General features: G+C 51.0%; 1 protein-coding gene across 1 annotated transcript in view; it reads left to right on the top strand.

Annotated features, from left to right (window-relative positions):
• Positions 1 to 9,005, top strand: part of LOC142473251 (uncharacterized) — a 50,186-nt gene extending 41,181 nt beyond the window's left edge. The window contains exon 5 of the mRNA XM_075580440.1: positions 6,266 to 9,005. Within this exon, the coding sequence (XP_075436555.1) occupies positions 6,266 to 7,312 (1,047 nt within the window). The 3' untranslated portion in view covers positions 7,313 to 9,005. The remainder of the gene's footprint in view (positions 1 to 6,265) is intronic.
• Positions 9,006 to 18,561: the final 9,556 nt, after the last annotated feature.

The following is an 18,561-nucleotide window of genomic DNA, read 5'->3' as shown; positions in this document are numbered from 1 at the left end:
AGACGTAGTCTCCGTGTGATCTCTCCGGCAGTCTCAGGGTGTCTCCCTGGGTGAGAGAGATGTAGTCTCTGTGTGATCTCTCCAGCAGTCTCAGGGTGTCTCCCTGGGTGAGAGAGACGTAGTCTCTGCGTGATCTCTCCGGCAGTTTCAGGGTGTCTCCCTGGGTGAGAGAGACGTAGTCTCTGCGTGATCTCTCCGGCAGTTTCAGGGTGTCTCCCTGGGTGAGAGAGACGTAGTCTCTGCGTGATCTCTCCAGCAGTCTCAGGGTGTCTCCCTGGGTGAGAGAGACGTAGTCTCTGCGTGATCTCTCCGGCAGTCTCAGGGTGTCTCCCTGGGTGAGAGAGACGTAGTCTTTGTGTGATGTCTCCAGCAGTCTCAGGGTGTCTCCCTGGGTGAGAGAGACGTAGTCTCTGCGTGATCTCTCCGGCAGTTTCAGGGTGTCTCCCTGGGTGAGAGAGACGTAGTCTCTGCGTGATCTCTCCGGCAGTCTCAGGGTGTCTCCCTGGGTGAGAGAGACGTAGTCTCTGCGTGATCTCTCCGGCAGTTTCAGGGTGTCTCCCTGGGTGAGAGAGACGTAGTCTCCGTGTAATCTCTCCAGCAGTCTCAGGGTGTCTCCCTGGGTGAGAGAGACGTAGTCTCCGTGTGATCTCTCCGGCAGTCTCAGGGTGTCTCCCTGGGTGAGAGAGACGTAGTCTCCGTGTGATCTCTCCGGCAGTCTCAGGGTGTCTCCCTGGGTGAGAGAGACGTAGTCTCTGTGTGATCTCTCCGGCAGTCTCAGGGTGTCTCCCTGGGTGAGAGAGACGTAGTCTCTGCGTGATCTCTCCGGCAGTCTCAGGGTGTCTCCCTGGGTGAGAGAGACGTAGTCTCTGTGTGATGTCTCCAGCAGTCTCAGGGTGTCTCCCTGGGTGAGAGAGACGTAGTCTCTGCGTGATCTCTCCGGCAGTTTCAGGGTGTCTCCCTGGGTGAGAGAGACGTAGTCTCTGTGTGATCTCTCCGGCAGTCTCAGGGTGTCTCCCTGGGTGAGAGAGACGTAGTCTCCGTGTGATCTCTCCGGCAGTCTCAGGGTGTCTCCCTGGGTGAGAGAGACGTAGTCTCCGTGTGATCTCTCCGGCAGTCTCAGGGTGTCTCCCTGGGTGAGAGAGACGTAGTCTCCGTGTGATCTCTCCGGCAGTCTCAGGGTGTCTCCCTGGGTGAGAGAGACGTAGTCTCCGTGTAATCTCTCCAGCAGTCTCAGGGTGTCTCCCTGGGTGAGAGAGACGTAGTCTCTGCGTGATCTCTCCGGCAGTTTCAGGGTGTCTCCCTGGGTGAGAGAGACGTAGTCTCTGTGTGATCTCTCCGGCAGTCTCAGGGTGTCTCCCTGGGTGAGAGAGACGTAGTCTCTGTGTGATCTCTCCGGCAGTCTCAGGGTGTCTCCCTGGGTGAGAGAGACGTAGTCTCTGTGTGATCTCTCCGGCAGTCTCAGGGTGTCTCCCTGGGTGAGAGAGACGTAGTCTCTGTGTGATCTCACCGGCAGTTTCAGGGTGTCTCCCTGGGTGAGAGAGACGTAGTCTCTGCGTGATCTCTCCGGCAGTCTCAGGGTGTCTCCCTGGGTGAGAGAGACGTAGTCTCTGTGTGATCTCTCCGGCAGTCTCAGGGTGTCTCCCTGGGTGAGAGAGACGTAGTCTCTGCGTGATCTCTCCGGCAGTCTCGGGGTGTCTCCCTGGGTGAGAGAGACGTAGTCTCTGCGTGATCTCTCCGGCAGTCTCAGGGTGTCTCCCTGGGTGAGAGAGACGTAGTCTCCGTGTGATCTCTCCGGCAGTCTCAGGGTGTCTCCCTGGGTGAGAGAGACGTAGTCTCCGTGTGATCTCTCCGGCAGTCTCAGGGTGTCTCCCTGGGTGAGAGAGACGTAGTCTCCGTGTGATCTCTCCGGCAGTCTCAGGGTGTCTCCCTGGGTGAGAGAGACGTAGTCTCCGTGTAATCTCTCCAGCAGTCTCAGGGTGTCTCCCTGGGTGAGAGAGACGTAGTCTCTGCGTGATCTCTCCGGCAGTTTCAGGGTGTCTCCCTGGGTGAGAGAGACGTAGTCTCTGTGTGATCTCTCCGGCAGTCTCAGGGTGTCTCCCTGGGTGAGAGAGACGTAGTCTCTGTGTGATCTCTCCGGCAGTCTCAGGGTGTCTCCCTGGGTGAGAGAGACGTAGTCTCTGTGTGATCTCTCCGGCAGTCTCAGGGTGTCTCCCTGGGTGAGAGAGACGTAGTCTCTGTGTGATCTCACCGGCAGTTTCAGGGTGTCTCCCTGGGTGAGAGAGACGTAGTCTCTGCGTGATCTCTCCGGCAGTCTCAGGGTGTCTCCCTGGGTGAGAGAGACGTAGTCTCTGTGTGATCTCTCCGGCAGTCTCAGGGTGTCTCCCTGGGTGAGAGAGACGTAGTCTCTGCGTGATCTCTCCGGCAGTCTCGGGGTGTCTCCCTGGGTGAGAGAGACGTAGTCTCTGCGTGATCTCTCCGGCAGTCTCAGGGTGTCTCCCTGGGTGAGAGAGACGTAGTCTCTGCGTGATCTCTCCTGCAGTCTCAGGGTGTCTCCCTGGGTGAGAGAGACGTAGTCTCTGTGTGATCTCTCCGGCAGTCCCAGGGTGTCTCCCTGGGTGAGAGAGACGTAGTCTCTGTGTGATGTCTCCAGCAGTCTCAGGGTGTCTCCCTGGGTGAGAGAGACGTAGTCTCTGCGTGATCTCTCCGGCAGTCCCAGGGTGTCTCCCTGGGTGAGAGAGACGTAGTCACTGCGTGATCTCTCCAGCAGTCTCAGGGTGTCTCCCTGGGTGAGAGAGACGTAGTCTCTGCGTGATCTCTCCGGAAGTCCCGGGGCGTCTCCCTGGGTGAGAGAGACGTAGTCACTGCGTGATCTCTCCAGCAGTCTCAGGGTGTCTCCCTGGGTGAGAGAGACGATCAGCCGCCCATCAGCCAGGCATGAACCCAGGCTGGGAAGGCAAATGCAACGGGGCTTGTCAGAGGTGAGGAGCGGCGCATTCCAGGTATCTGCCAGGTACATACCGGGTATTTGCTCGAATAAAGTGTGTCGGTGCAGTAGTCTCCGTGTGATCTCTCCGGCAGTCTCATGGTGTCTCCCTGGGTGAGAGAGACGTAGTCTCTGTGTGATCTCTCCGGCAGTCTCAGGGTGTCTCCCTGGGTGAGAGAGACGTAGTCTCTGCGTGATCTCTCCGGCAGTCCCAGGGTGTCTCCCTGGGTGAGAGAGACGTAGTCTCTGCGTGATCTCTCCGGCAGTGTCAGGGTGTCTCCCTGGGTGAGAGAGACGTAGTCTCCGTGTGATCTCTCCGGCCGTCTCAGGGTGTCTCCCTGGGTGAGAGAGACGTAGTCTCCGTGTGATCTCTCCAGCAGTCTCAGGGTGTCTCCCTGGGTGAGAGAGACGTAGTCTCTGCGTGATCTCTCCGGCAGTCTCAGGGTGTCTCCCTGGGTGAGAGAGACGTAGTCTCTGCGTGATCTCTCCAGCAGTCTCAGGGTGTCTCCCTGGGTGAGAGAGACGTAGTCACTGCGTGATCTCTCCAGCAGTCTCAGGGTGACTCCCTGGGTGAGAGAGACGTAGTCTCCGTGTGATCTCTCCAGCAGTCTCAGGGTGTCTCCCTGGGTGAGAGAGACGTAGTCTCTGCGTGATCTCTCCAGCAGTCTCAGGGTGTCTCCCTGGGTGAGAGAGACGTAGTCTCCGTGTGATCTCTCCAGCAGTCTCAGGGTGTCTCCCTGGGTGAGAGAGACGTAGTCTCTGCGTGATCTCTCCGGCAGTCTCAGTGTGTCTCCCTGGGTGAAAAAGACGTAGTCTCTGCGTGATCTCTCCGGCAGTCTCAGGGTGTCTCCCTGGGTGAGAGAGACGTAGTCTCTGCGTGATCTCTCCGGCAGTCTCAGGGTGTCTCCCTGGGTGAGAGAGACGTAGTCTCTGCGTGATCTCTCCGGCAGTCTCAGGGTGTCTCCCTGGGTGAGAGAGACGTAGTCTCTGCGTGATCTCTCCGGCAGTCTCAGGGTGTCTCCCTGGGTGAGAGAGACGTAGTCTCTGCGTGACCTCTCCAGCAGTCTCAGGGTGTCTCCCTGGGTAAGAGAGACGTAGTCTCTGCGTGATCTCTCCGGCAGTCTCAGGGTGTCTCCCTGGGTGAGAGAGACGTAGTCTCTGCGTGATCCCTCCGGCAGTCTCAGGGTGTCTCCCTGGGTGAAAGAGACGTAGTCTCTGCGTGATCTCTCCGGCAGTCTCAGGGTGTCTCCCTTGGTGAGAGAGACGTAGTCTCCTTGTGATCTCTCCGGCAGTCTCAGGGTGTCTCCCTGGGTGAGAGAGACGTAGTCTCTGCTTGATCTCTCCAGCAGTCTCAGGGTGTCTCCCTGGGTGAGAGAGACGTAGTCTCTGCTTGATCTCTCCGGCAGTCTCAGGGTGTCTCCCTGGGTGAGAGACATAGTCTCTGTGTGATCTCTCCAGCAGTCTCAGGGTGTCTCCCTGGGTGAGAGAGACGTAGTCTCTGCGTGATCTCTCCGGCAGTCTCAGGGTGTCTCCCTGGGTAAGAGAGACGTAGTCTCTGCGTGATCTCTCCGGCAGTCTCAGGGTGTCTCCCTGGGTGAGAGAGACGTAGTCTCTGCGTGATCTCTCCGGCAGTCTCAGGGTGTCTCCCTGGGTGAAAGAGACGTAGTCTCTGCGTGATCTCTCCGGCAGTCTCAGGGTGTCTCCCTGGGTGAAAGAGACGTAGTCTCCGTGTGATCTCTCCAGCAGTCTCAGGGTGTCTCCCTGGGTGAGAGAGACGTAGTCTCTGCGTGATCTCTCCGGCAGTCTCAGGGTGTCTCCCTGGGTGAGAGAGACGTAGTCTCCGTGTGATCTCTCCGGCTGTCCCGGGGTGTCTCCCTGCACTAGAGATCTCTTTGCAGTGAATGCTGCAGGATTTTTAAAGGAGTATCGAGCCAGCTGAGCAGGTTAATTAGGACAGTCTGCTCTGAATTAACCTGCTCAGTGCTGGGCTCAAGCTCTGCGCACACAGGTTTCGCTGCTAGTTACACAGGAAGGCACCCTGTTACATCCCCGTCTTATGAACAGGCCTCACACGGACCATGGATGAGTTGGCAGGCAGAGATCCACTCACGGGAGATTTAGTAAGTCAAATGAATTGGAGGAAAATCCAAAATGGTGACAAGTTTGTGGCCGAAAGATGGATTCAAAGACTCTCTACCCATTAGCTAATTTTTATAACGATCTGATGGGGGGGGGGGCACAGAATGTATATGCTTTGTCCCTTACCAATGTCAGAGCTGAGCGGGTCTAGGCCTGGGCCTTCCCACTGCACAGAGTGGGGTGAATGGGAGAGGACCTTCTTCTGAGGAGGACCCATTGACTTGTATTGAGAAGCCGGCTTGTTCTAGGGCTTTCTCCATACAAGCCTCTAAGCAAAAGCCGGCTTTCCTCATCTATGCGTAAAAGGTCTCGCCAAACTCCATGGTATCCCCTTCTTAGTTGTGCACGGAGATTGTAAATGTGTGTATATCTGCTGTTATTGTGTGTTAAATTGTAAATGTGTGTATATCTGCTGTTATTGTGTGTTGGATCGTAAATGTGTGTGTATATCTGTTGTTATTGTGTGTTAGATTGTAAATGTGTGTGTATATCTACTGTTGTGTGTTGGATCGTAAATATGTGTGTGTGTGTGTGTGTGTGTGTGTATCTGCTGTTATTGTGTGTTAGATTGTAAATGTGTGTATATCTGCTGTTATTGTGTGTTAAATTGTAAATGTGTGTATATCTGCTGTTATTGTGTATTAAATTGTAAATGTGTGTATATCTGCTGTTATTTTGTGTTGGATCGTAAATGTGTGTGTATATCTGTTGTTATTGTGTTAGATTGTAAATGTGTGTGTATATCTACTGTTGTGTGTTGGATCGTAAATGTGTGTGTGTGTATCTGCTGTTATTGTGTGCTTAGATTGTAAATGTGTGTATATCTGCTGTTATTGTGTGTTAGATTGTAAATGTGTGTGTGTATCTGCTGTTAGTGTGTTAGATTGTAAGCTGTTTGGCCAGGATTACTTTTTATTCCTGGAGCTCCTGAATGGTATCACTCTCCCCTCCCCACTCCCCCCCATGTGGAATTTATATTATCCATAGCAGAATATTTCCAATCTTCCTCACCATCCTTGCGGGTTCGGGGGTTAGATCTGTTTGTATTGACATGTCCTGTTTATTTACTTTCCTGCTAAGTGCTTTTATTGTTCTGCTGCAGGTGATGGTTCCATGAATTATAAACAGGACGGGCCACTTTGAACACCAGAGGACCTCCACGTTCCCCAGCCCTGGAACAAAACCAAGACATTCATGAGCCCCTCGAGGAGAAAGAAGTCCCAAGTGACCAGAGGAGAGGAACCCAAAGCACTAGAAATGAGCAGCATTAACAAAAACAAAGCCAAGATCCAGCCACCAGAGACATGTTCCGGTAACAGGAAGAAGACTACATCGAAGGCCAAGGAAGCCCAAGAAGCAGAGACATTGGATACACAAACCGATAATAAAATCAGCACTTGCGACAATACAGAGGAACCGGTGAAGAAGAAGCCTCCCAGGAAACGGCGGAGGGCACCACCTAAGCCGGATGCCTTTATCTGTGATGACTGTGGCAAAGGAAGCCCGTGCAAATCGGCTCACCTTAGGCACATGAAAACCCACACAGGGGAGAGGCCGTACATGTGCAATGACTGTGGGAAAAGGTTCATCCAAATCTCGGAGTACAAGAACCATCAGAGGTCACATACGGGGGAGAAACCCTACACCTGCTCAGAGTGTGGGAAGTGCTTCAGCCGGTGCACTTACCTCACCATGCACATGAGGACCCACACCGGAGAGAAGCCATACATGTGCTTGGAGTGTGGGAAAAGCTTCATCCAGCACCCACACCTTGTCAACCACCAGAGGATCCACAGTGGAGAGAAACCCTACACCTGTCTTGACTGCGGGAAAAGCTTCAGTCGCAGCTCGACCCTAGTGATCCACAATAGGACCCACACAGGTGAGCGGCCCTACACCTGTGCAGAGTGCGACAAGAGCTTCCTGCGCAGCTCCGATTTCCAACGGCATCGCAAGATCCACAAGGCCAAATCGCCCCATAACTGCGCCGACTGCGGAAAAAGCTTCAACCGCGGCTCCCTGCTCATCAAACACCAGCTGAGCCACATGGAGGAGAAGCCGCACGAGTGCGTGGAGTGCGGCAAACGTTTCACCTGCAACTCCACCTTTATACGCCACCAGAACACGCACAGAATAAACGCCTTGTACATGTGCTGGAAAAAGATTCAGTCGGGGATTCAGTCATATTAACCCCTAAGCTGCCTCGTGTCCGAGTCTCGGTTGCACCAGGGAAGGGTATGCTTTGGATTTGGCTGGTTTTTGGAGCTCGCTGAAGTATCGGGCGCACACCATGAGCATGGCATTTTGTGGATAAAAAAACATTTAAAGCCATTGTTAATGTTTCATACCTTCATAACAACGGACATACTGCAATATGAAGCAATACTGAGTAGGACTACACACTTCCATTGCCTAAAGCTGCTTCTGTTTGTAGAATGGTGGCGGAGAAGCCTGTACCTGCTCCCTCTGATAACTGCAGCTAGTGTTACAGTACAGAGGCACCTTTTTCATAGTCTGTCACTGTGTGTTACAGACCAGCGGGCAAGGAGAACACATGGCAGAGCTGGCAAGGGTCTGTGTATTACAGCTACACAAGCGCATGACATATCCTAACGCGGCACCAAAACCTGCACCTCGGTAACATTACCCATCTTCTGTTCATTTGTCACTAAACGGAGGGGCAATAACCCGGCACTGGGGGGCCTGTGTATAGGGACAGGGCCAACACTGAGGGGCCTGTGTATAGGGACAGGGCCGACACTGAGGGGCCTGTGTATAGGGACAGGGCCGACACTGAGGGGCCTGTGTATAGAGAGGCAGGTCCGGCACTGAGGGACCTGTGTATAGGGACAGGTCCGGCATTGAGGGGCCTGTGTATAGGGACAGGTCCGACACGAAGGGACCTGTGTATAGAGGCAGGTAACCCTGCACTCAATGGGCAGGTCCGGCACTGGGGGACCTGTGTATAGGGACAGGTCCGACACTGAGGGGCCTGTGTATAGGGACAGGTCCGACACTGAGGGGCCTGTGTATAGAGAGGCTGGTCCGGCACTGAGGGACCTGTGTATAGGGATAGGTCTGGCACTGAGGGGCCTGTGTATAGGGACAGGTCCGACACGAAGGGACCTGTGTATAGAGGCAGGTCCGGCACTGAGGGGCCTGTGTATAGAGGCAGGTCCGTCACGGAGGAGCCTGTGTATAGGGACAGGTCCGACACTGAGGGGCCTGTGTATAGGGACAGGTGCAGCACTGAGGGGTCTGTGTATAGAGAGGCAGGTCCGACACTGAGGGGCCTGTGTATAGGGACAGGGCCGACACGGAGGGGCCTGTGTATAGAGGCAGGTCCGACACTGAGGGGCCTGTGTATAGAGAGGCAGGTCTGACACTGAGGGGCCTGTGTATAGGGACAAGTCTGGCACTGAGGAGCCTGTGTATAGAGGCAGGTCCGGCACTGAGGGACCTGTGTATAGGGACAGGTCCGGCACCGAAGGACCTGTGTATAGAGAGGCAGGTCCGGCATTGAGGGACCTGTGTATAGAGAGGCAGGTCCGGCACTGAAGGACCTGTGTATTGAGAGGCAGGTCCGGCACTGAGGGGCCTGTGTATAGAGAGGCAGGTCCGACACTGAGGGGCCTGTGTATAGAGAGGCAGGTCCGACACTGAAGGACCTGTGTATAGAGAGGCAGGTCCGACACTGAGGGGCCTGTGTATAGGGACAGGTGCAGCACTGAGGGGTCTGTGTATAGAGAGTGGCAGGTCCGACACTGAGGGGTCTGAGTATAGAGAGGCAGGTCCATAGTCACATACAGTGGTGTGAAAAAGAAAGTACACCCTCTTTGAATTCCATGGTTTTACATATCAGGACATAATAACAATCATCTGTTCCTTAGCAGGTCTAAAAATTAGGTAAATACAACCTCAGATGAACAACAACACATGACATATTACACCGTGTGTGTGTGTGTGTGTGTGTGTGTGTGTGTGTGTGTGTGTGTGTACACATGACATATTACACCGTGTCATGATTTATTTAACAAAAATAAAGCCAAAATGGAGAAGCCATGTGTGAAAAACTAAGTACACCTTATGATTCAATAGCTTGTAGAACCACCTTTAGCAGCAATAACTTGAAGTAATCGTTTTCTGTATGACTTTATCAGTCTCTCACATCGTTGTGGAGGAATTTTGGCCCACTCTTCTTTACAACGTTGCTTCAGTTCATTGAGGTTTGCGGGCATTTGTTTATACACCGCTCTCTTAAGGTCCAGCCATAGCAGTTCAATCGGTTTGAGGTCTGGACTTTGACTGGTCCATTGCAACACCTTGATTCTTTTCTTTTCAGCCATTCTGTTGTAGATTTGCTGGTGTGCTTGGGATCATTGTCCTGTTGCATGGCCCAATTTCGGCCAAGCTTTAGCTGTCGGACAGAGGGCCTCACATTTGACTCTAGTATACTTTGTTATACAGAGGAGCTCATGGTCGACTCAATGACTGCAAGGTTCCCAGGTCCTGTGGCTGCAAAACAAGCTCAAATCATCACCCCTCCACCACCGTGCTTGACAGTTGGTATGAGGTGTTTGTGTTGATATGCTGTGTTTGGTTTTCGCCAAACGTGCCTCTGTGCATTATTGCCAAACATCTCCACTTTGGTCTCGTCTGTCCAAAGGACATTGTTCCAGAAGTCTTGTGGTTTGTTCAGATGCAACTTTGCAAACCTGAGCCGTGCTGCCATGTTCTTTTTAGAGAGAAGAGTCTTTCTCCTGGCAACCCTTCCAAACAAACCATACTTGTTCAGTCTTCTTCTAATTGTACTGTCATGAACTTTAACATTGAACATGCTAACTGAGGCCTGTAGAGTCTGAGATGTAACTTTTGTTTTTTTTTTGCAATTTCTCTGAGCATTGCACGGTCTGACCTTAGGGTGAATTTTCTGGGACGTCCACTCCTGGGAAGATTTGTCAATTGTCTTGAATGTTTTCCACTTTTGAATAATCTTTCTCACTGTAGAATGATGGACTTTAAATTGTTTGGAAATGACCTTATAACCCTTCCCAGATTGATGCAGCAACAGTTGCTTCTCTAAGATCATTGCTGATGTCTTTCCTCCTTGGCATTGTGTTAACACACACCTGAATGCGCCAGAACAGTAAACTGCTAAAACTTCGGCTTTTGTAGAGGTGTTCACACTTGCTGATGATCAATTAATCAAGGGCATTTGATTAGCAGCACCTGTCTGCTACTTAGCATCTTAATTCCTATGGAAGCAGTAAGGGTGTACTTAGTTTTTCAGACATAGCTTCTCCATTTTGGCTTTATTTTTGTTAAATAAATCATGACACGGTGTAATATGTCATGTGTACACACACACACACACACACACACACACACACACGGTGTAATATGTCATGTGTTGTTGTTCATCTGAGGTTGTATTTACCTAATTTTAAGACCTGCTAAGGAACAGGTGATTGTTGTTATGCCCTGATATGTAAAACCATAGAATTCAGAGAGGGTGCACTTTCTTTTTCACACGACCGTATGTCTCAAATACTCTAAAGTACAAAAGTCATTAATGGGGAACGCCATCGATTCCACTAACTTCCAGAACTATGGATAATGGTTATTATACACACTGTGCCAAACGGCGTGGGTAGGGGAGGGTTGTTGGTTAACCTATCGGAAAGCAGAATCTTCCCGTGCTTTACCCAGAAGTCCTTTCTCCCCCAACAAACCCCTGGAGCTACGTGTTAAATTGTATAGACAAGCTCTGCTGCATGTCATCTCTCACACACACTACGAGTCAGCGTGTGCTGCTGCTGTGTGTGTCCCACCTCTAACATGTAGGTGTGTTTATTCATTACACTGAAATAGTGCCCATTGGGACACTACCGCACGAAAACTCCTACTCGAGTCCCTGAGTTTGTATGTGCAGGTTCCCTATCGGCACTATCCGTTTTAATGCATAAGCCCTTAGTATGTAGAGTTTCAGCGATTATTTGCGTAAAGTTGATGAGATCATTGGTTTCATGCTGCGTCTCCTAACGTCAGGGTAGCATTAGTCTGGCTCCACTGGTATTAGTAGGGACTAGTGTAGGGACTAGTGTAGGGTTAGTAGGGACTAGTGTAGGGTTAGTAAGGACTAGTGTAGGATTAGTAGGGACTAGTGTAGGGTTAGTAAGGACTAGTGTAGGGTTAGTAGGGACTAGTGTAGGGTTAGTAAGGACTAGTGTAGGATTAGTAGGGACTAGTGTAGGATTAGTAAGGACTAGTGTAGGATTGGTAGGGACTAGTGTAGGGTTAGTAAGGACTAGTGTAGGATTAGTAGGGACTAGTGTAGGATTAGTAGGGACTAGTGTAGGATTGGATGCAATGTTAGCATGGAAAGTAGCAAAGTTTGCATCTCTAAAGATCAAAACCGCAATGTCTCGTATACTGTATAGTGGATCAGCGCCAGCAGCTTGATACATACTGTATAGTGGATCAGCGCCAGCAGCTTGATACATACTGTATAGTGGATCAGCGCCAGCAGCTTGATACATACTGTATAGTGGATCAGCTTGATACATACTGTATAGTGGATCAGCGCCAGCAGCTTGATACATACTGTATAAATCCCTAAACATACAGCCTGTCAGAACGAGGTGTTCTGTAGTAAAAGGAGGATATGGTTTGGGAATTAGGACCCTGCCTGTCTCGGGTAATATGTGCTCCGCTAAATCTTTCTAAACTCCCCGAGGTGCGGCCCAGAGTACGCATTCATGTTTTAATCTCTGCTTTAAAAGAGGATATCTGTATATTTACATATTTGGGGGATAATAAGATGAACCCCAAAAGGCAGATCTTTTAGAAATCTTTACCATGTGTCACCTTGTGTAGGAGGGACTGGTGGGGGCTTAAACTGGCAGGAAGTGACAAACCCCCCCCCCCCTAAGTTAAATCACCAGCCTGGAGTCTGTCCTTCCTACCGCAGGGAAAGCCCAGATCACCCATGATCTACATGTTAATGTGTCCGTGCTGCTGGGGTTTCACATTATCCTCCGGAGCAAACAACAAAACACTATGCCAAATCTCATCTGCATCTCGTCTCCTTGGTTGGGGATACTCACTACAATTATACAGTGCTGTACGTACACTATAAAGTCATTGTAGGAAACGGTGACTTAATACATACAGTACATAACTCATGGCCATGTATTGATTCTTGGCATATTAGCGTGTTACAGGGTTAACATGCCTGAACTAATGAACTCTTTGTCTTTGAGATGGTGTTGTCTAGGCTTATTTGGCAAAGGGCCTTAACCTGAGGAGCTAACAGTCTGCTGAGCATGTACGTCATGGAAGAGAAGCAATTCCCCAGGGTCACAAGAGGCGGATATTTCAACCTCGGACCTTCTGTGTCTCTGTTGTATGCTTTCCATGTGTTCTACCGCTGTGCACTGCAGAAGTTGGGTTACTATGTAGTGTGCTGTGTCACCAGCTGCCAATCATGCGCTAATAGGAGCAATAGGATGTCCCCGCAGTCCATCAAGCCACCGAAATCATGTTATTTGCCGGATTCTGTTACTGGTTCTAGTGTAGATCTAGTCCAAAGCTGATCTGGAGGCGGTGATGCAGCCATGTCTGGGGTGGAGTCCCGGCAACGTCTGCAGCTATGGGAGGGCGAGTGAGGCACAGTGAAGATAAAGGGATTTGCCCTGAGTCAGAAGTGACTAAGGCTGGAATCGAACCAGCAATCTTTCCTGCCCCGCCCGCAGACCCCGGCGGTCCGCCCGCAGACCCCGGCGGTCCGCCCGCAGACCCCGGCGGTCCGCCCGCAGACCCCGGCGGCCCGCCCGCAGACCCCGGCGGTGTGCTGTAACTTTCATAGGAGGTTCTTCTGTGTTCTACTTGCTAGTACATTTAATGTAGACGACAACCTTTGTATCGTAGCCGTAGGAGGGATGAGACCCTTGCACTGCGCCTCCCGTAACCTGCGCTCAGCACCGTGTAATAGCAGTAATAAAGTACTTGCATTTAATGAGAGTACCACTGTCTGTGTTATTTTAACGTAAATGCTTGAGGGGTCGGTGACTCTTCTGTGATACTGTGAGTCTACCCGACTCTAGAAGCACGGCCCGGGTAACCGGCTGTTTAGAAGAGGAGGATCGGATAAGCGGCTCTAGAAGCACGGCCCGGGTAACCGGCTGTTTAGAAGAGGAGGATCGGATAAGCGGCTCTAGAAGCACGGCCCAGGTAACCGGCTGTTTAGGAGAGGAGGATCGGCCCATTTATTTGTCATTTAAACATTTTGGCTAAATGAGGCGCCAGAACATCGGAAAGTTTATGGAAGGCGACCAACATTTTGGTCCTCGGCAAAACTTGAGACAGGTTGAACTGCTTAAAACATTATACAGACTGAAGGTATATTCCTAGATCTAGACCGGGGCAGCCAACCCCAGTCCTCAAGGCCCACCAACAGGCGTTCAGGATATCCCTGCTTCAGCATAGGTGGTGCACTTGAAGACTGAGCCACTGATTGAGCCACCTGTGCTGAAACTGGGATATCCTGAAATCCTGACCCGTTTGGTGCTCTCTAGGACTGGAGTATCCTCCCTCCCCTCCCCCCCCCCCCCGCACTAGAATGTATATTGTTTTGTATATAGCACAAACCATGTACAGTATACAGAGTTTTAAAGAAGAATACGTTAAAATACAGAGTTCTATATACAATAACCTGTATATAAAAGCAGGAAGTGCAAATCCGAGAGAGACAAAGAAATGAGTTCCAGGCGCCAAGGATATCACCATTCATTCTGCAAGAAATAGGTTCCAGGCGCCCGCATACACCAAGGATATCACCATTCTGCATGAAATGGGTTCCAGGTTCTTCCCAATCCCACTGCTCTCCATGCCCCCGGTCTCATCTCTCCGTGGCCTATCCTGAGCTCACCCCCACCTCCCACACACTGCCCCATCCACCATCCCATCACCAGGTCTCTGCTTTCTTCCCAATCCCACTGCTCTCCATGCCCCCGGTCTCATCTCTCCATTGCCTATCCTGAGCTCATCCTCACCTCCCACACACTGCCCCATCCACCATCCCATCACCATGTCTCTGCTTTCTTCTCAATCCCACTGCTCTCCATGCCCCCGGTCTCATCTCTCCATTGCCTATCCTGAGCTCATCCCCACCTCCCACACACTGCCCCATCCACCATTCCATCACCATGTCTGCTTTCTTCCCAATCCCTCTGCTCTCCATGCCCCCGGTCTCATCTCTCCATTGCCTATCCTGAGCTCATCCCCACCTCCCACACACTGCCCCATCCACCATCCCACCACCATGTCTCTGCTTTCTTCCCAATCCCACTGCTCTCCATGCCCCCGGTCTCATCTCTCCGTGGCCTATCCTGAGCTCATCCCCACCTCCCACACACTGCCCCATCCACCATCCCACCACCATGTCTCTGCTTTCTTCCCAATCCCACTGCTCTCCATGCCCCCGGTCTCATCTCTCCGTGGCCTATCCTGAGCTCATCCCCACCTCCCACACACTGCCCCATCCACCATCCCATCACCAGGTCTGCTTTCTTTCCAATCCCACTGCTCTCCATGCCCCCGGTCTCATCTCTCCGTTGCCTATCCTGAGCTCATCCCCACCTCCCACACACTGCCCCATCCACCATCCCATCACCATGTCCCTGCTTTCTTCCCAATCCCTCTGCTCTCCATGCCCCCGGTCTCATCTCTCCGTGGCCTATCTTGAGCACGTCCTCAGACCATCCATCTTTTTCCTAGCTTTTTTAAATGTCATTTTAACATGTTTATTTAAACAGGCCCAAAACATGCAGTAGTGAGGAAGAAAACAATCGTAGCCGCGCACGGCCACGCGGAGTAACAAGCGCAAGAATCATCTCTCAAAAATAATTATTTTATTTGAGCCATAAAGAAAGGGAGGCAAACATCCTCCAACGCGTTTCGCACCTAAGAGTGCTTTGCATGGAGTAACAAACGTCAATAAAAACAAACTTTATACCCCTTCGTTGTCAATGGTGTCCTACGTCATCTGCAAAGCATCATACTTCAGAGCGCGTGCATCAAAACACTGAACAAGAATGGTGTTCATGGAAGGATAGCCAGGAGGAAACCACTGCTATCTAAAAAGAACATCGCTGCCCATCTGAAGTTCACCAAAGAGCACATAGATGATCCACAAGACTTCTGGAACAATGTCCTCTGGACAGACAAGTCAATGGTAGAACTTTTTGGCCTCGATGAGAAACGTTATGTTTGACAATAACCAAAACTACGTTAAAACAAGAACCTCATCCCAAGCATGGTGGTGGGAGTGTGATGGTTTGGGGCTGCTTTGCTGCCTCAGGACCTGGACGGCTTTCTTGCCAACATTGACACAACCATGAAATTTGCATTGTATCAGAAGATTCTAGAGGAGACTGTCAGGCCATCCGTCCGTGATCTGAAGCTGAAGTGAAAGTGTGTTATGCAACAAGACCATGATCTTAAACATACAAGCAGATCTACAAAAGAACGGCTGCAGAAGAAGAAATTCCGCTTTTTAGAATGGCCTAGTCAAAATCCAGATCTAAACCCCATCGAAATGTTGTGGCAGTGTAACGCCTGTATGCCCGCAGACCTGGCCAGTCCCCAGTACTGAGGTGGGTAAGGGTATAACGCACCCACAGCAGTGAGGGCGTGCCCGGAGTGTGGTAAGATGCGTTGCTGGGCCTGGTGAGAAAGGGTTAACGATATACTTGCTGAATCTGGGGTGCCAGAAGTCGGAGGGTAATTGTCCAAGAGCCGTGGGTCAGGGGCAGGAGAAAGCAGCGTAGTGAGGTCCAAAGCAGAGTCCAAGGGTAGCGAGGTACACGTAGTCAAACAAGAGCCGAGATCAATCCAAAGGTATCCAAACAGGGGCAGGGACAGGAACAAGAGCTGTAACAGAGAGCAGAGCTGGGCATAGACACTGCACACTGGAGCCACAGAGAAGCTATGCAGAGCGAGGAAGGAGAGGGCAGACTGGGGTTATAAAGGAAGGAGGGCCAATGGTAGGAAGGGGTGGAGCGGAGGCCTGTGTGGGTGAACGCAGGGATAGGTCCAGGTGAGCAGGGAGGGAGACAGGGGTGTGATTCATGGCAATCGCCAGCAGCCGACGGGGGGCGGCGCCAGCAGCGCGGGAGGGCTGATAAGATCGGGTGCGCGCGCCCTCTGTAAGGCTGCCGTGCGCGCGCACACCCCGGTCGCGTGCGTGAAGATGCGGCGTGCGCCGTGAAGGAACGGCTCGGTGTGGGGGCGGGACAGGTGAGAGGCCGAGGGAGCGGGGAACCGGGGTAGAGAGCCGCCGTGGGTACTGTGGTGACGGGGACCCACTGAGAGGCGCATGTCCCCCGATCCGTTACAGTACCCCCCCTTGAGGATCGGACTCCGGACAATCCTCCCAAGGTTTGTGAGGAAATTTCCGACGAAATTGTTTGAGAAGAGCTGGAGCATGAATATGATGACAAGGTACCCAGGAACGTTCCTCCGGGCCATATCCCTTCCAATGAATGAGGAACTGAAGTCTGCCCCTGGCCCAACGGGAATCAAGAATGGAATGGACTTCGAATTCCTGTTGTCCTTGTATTACGATGGGATTGGGTCTCCGAGGACGGTCCGGAAAATGTACATTTTGGACAAATGGCTTCAGAAGTGACACGTGAAACACAGAGGGTATCTTCATGGTGGGAGGGAGCGTAAGTCGATATGCTACCGTGTTGATCCGTTCGAGGACCTTGAAGGGACCCAAGAATCTAGGAGCCAGCTTCTGGGAAGGAGTTTTGAGCTTGATACTTTTTGAAGATAGCCAAACTTTGTCTCCAGGTTTGTATTCTGGGCCCACAGACGTCGCCGATCTGCTTGCGTTTTTTGACGGACCCTTGCAAGGCTCTTTGAATCTTTTTCCAAGAGTTTTGTTGATTGGAGATTTAAGTATCTGCTGCAGGAACACCAGAGGGGAGGGAGGAGAGGGGAAGGCTGCTGGGATGGAACCCATAGTTAATGAAGAAAGGCGACTCTTGCGTGGACTCATTCTTCAGCGAGTTAATATCGAACTCCGCCCAGGGTAATAGGTCCACCCAATTGTCTTGAGATTCTGACACAAAGCATCTGAGATACTGCTCCAAAGTCTGATTCATTCTCTCCGTCTGGCCGTTGGTCTGCGGGTGGTAACCCGAGGAGAAAAGGAGGGAAATGCCAAGTATCTGAGAGAACGCTCGCCAAAACTTAGAGAAGAATTGAGTGCCCCTGTCTGAAACAATGGAAAGTGGCACGCCGTGTAACCTGAAGATTTCTTTAGAAAAAATGTCAGCCAAGGTGGCTGAATTGGGGAGACCCTTGAGGGGTATAAAGTGTGTGTGCATGGAAAACCTGTCCACTACCACAAGGATCGTATTCATCCCCTTAGAATTTGGAAGTTCCACAATAAAGTCCATGGAAATATGCTTCCAACTCACAGTTTATAACGCAGTCCCAAAATGTATTTCACTATTGTACACAATCAGAGTGGCCAAGTCTTTGATCAGGAATGCTGTTTGTAGACAAATGGTCGCCATCCTGAACATTAACATAACTCAGAGCCAATAACTTCCCCGAGCTTTATCCCAGCCTTGAAAAACAGTGTTTTCTTTAATAACTACATATATTAAAATAATCAGTTCTGTGGGTCTGAACGGGCTGAAATTTGCCAGGTCCTCATGCCGGAGGACCCGGGCCATAGTGGCCAAATATCAGCCTTCCATGACCCCCAGTACCGGAGATACAAAAAACAAGTTAAAATCCCCTATTTATTTATTTATTTATTTATAAAATATTTTACCAGGAAGTAATACAGTGAGAGTTACCTCTCGTTTTCAAGTATGTCCTGGACATAGTTAATATGACAAATAATACATGGTTACAAATACAGTTACATAATTAAACAGGGTATACATTATATACAATACATTACATGCACAGTTAGAGAAGATGTATATTATAGGCTTACGTATCAGTTAACGACCAGATTAAAATGTGAGACAGCCTTAGTTTTGAAAGAACTTAAACTGGTGGTGGATGTGGGAGTCTCCGGTAGACTGTTCCAGTTTTGGGGTGCACGGTAAGAGAAGGACGAACGGCCGGATACTTTGTTGAGCCTTGGGAACATGAACAGTCTTTTGGAGTCAGATCTCAGATGATAAGTGCTGCATGTGGTAGGGGTGATGAGCTTGTTCAGGTAGCTGGGTAGCTTGCCAAGAAAGTATTTGAAGGCAAGACAGGAAAGGTGAACTTTGCGCCTAGACTCGAGTGATGACCAATCTAGTTCTTTGAGCATTTCGCAGTGATGTGTGTTGTAGTTGCATTGGAGAACGAAACGACAAATTGAATTGTAGAGGGTGTCAAGTTTGCCAAGGTGGATTTGGGGTGCA

The sequence above is a fragment of the Ascaphus truei genome (assembly GCF_040206685.1).
Source record: "Ascaphus truei isolate aAscTru1 chromosome 2 unlocalized genomic scaffold, aAscTru1.hap1 SUPER_2_unloc_1, whole genome shotgun sequence".
In the NCBI taxonomy this organism is placed as follows: domain Eukaryota; kingdom Metazoa; phylum Chordata; class Amphibia; order Anura; family Ascaphidae; genus Ascaphus; species Ascaphus truei.
This window is presented reverse-complemented; position numbering and strand designations above follow the sequence as displayed.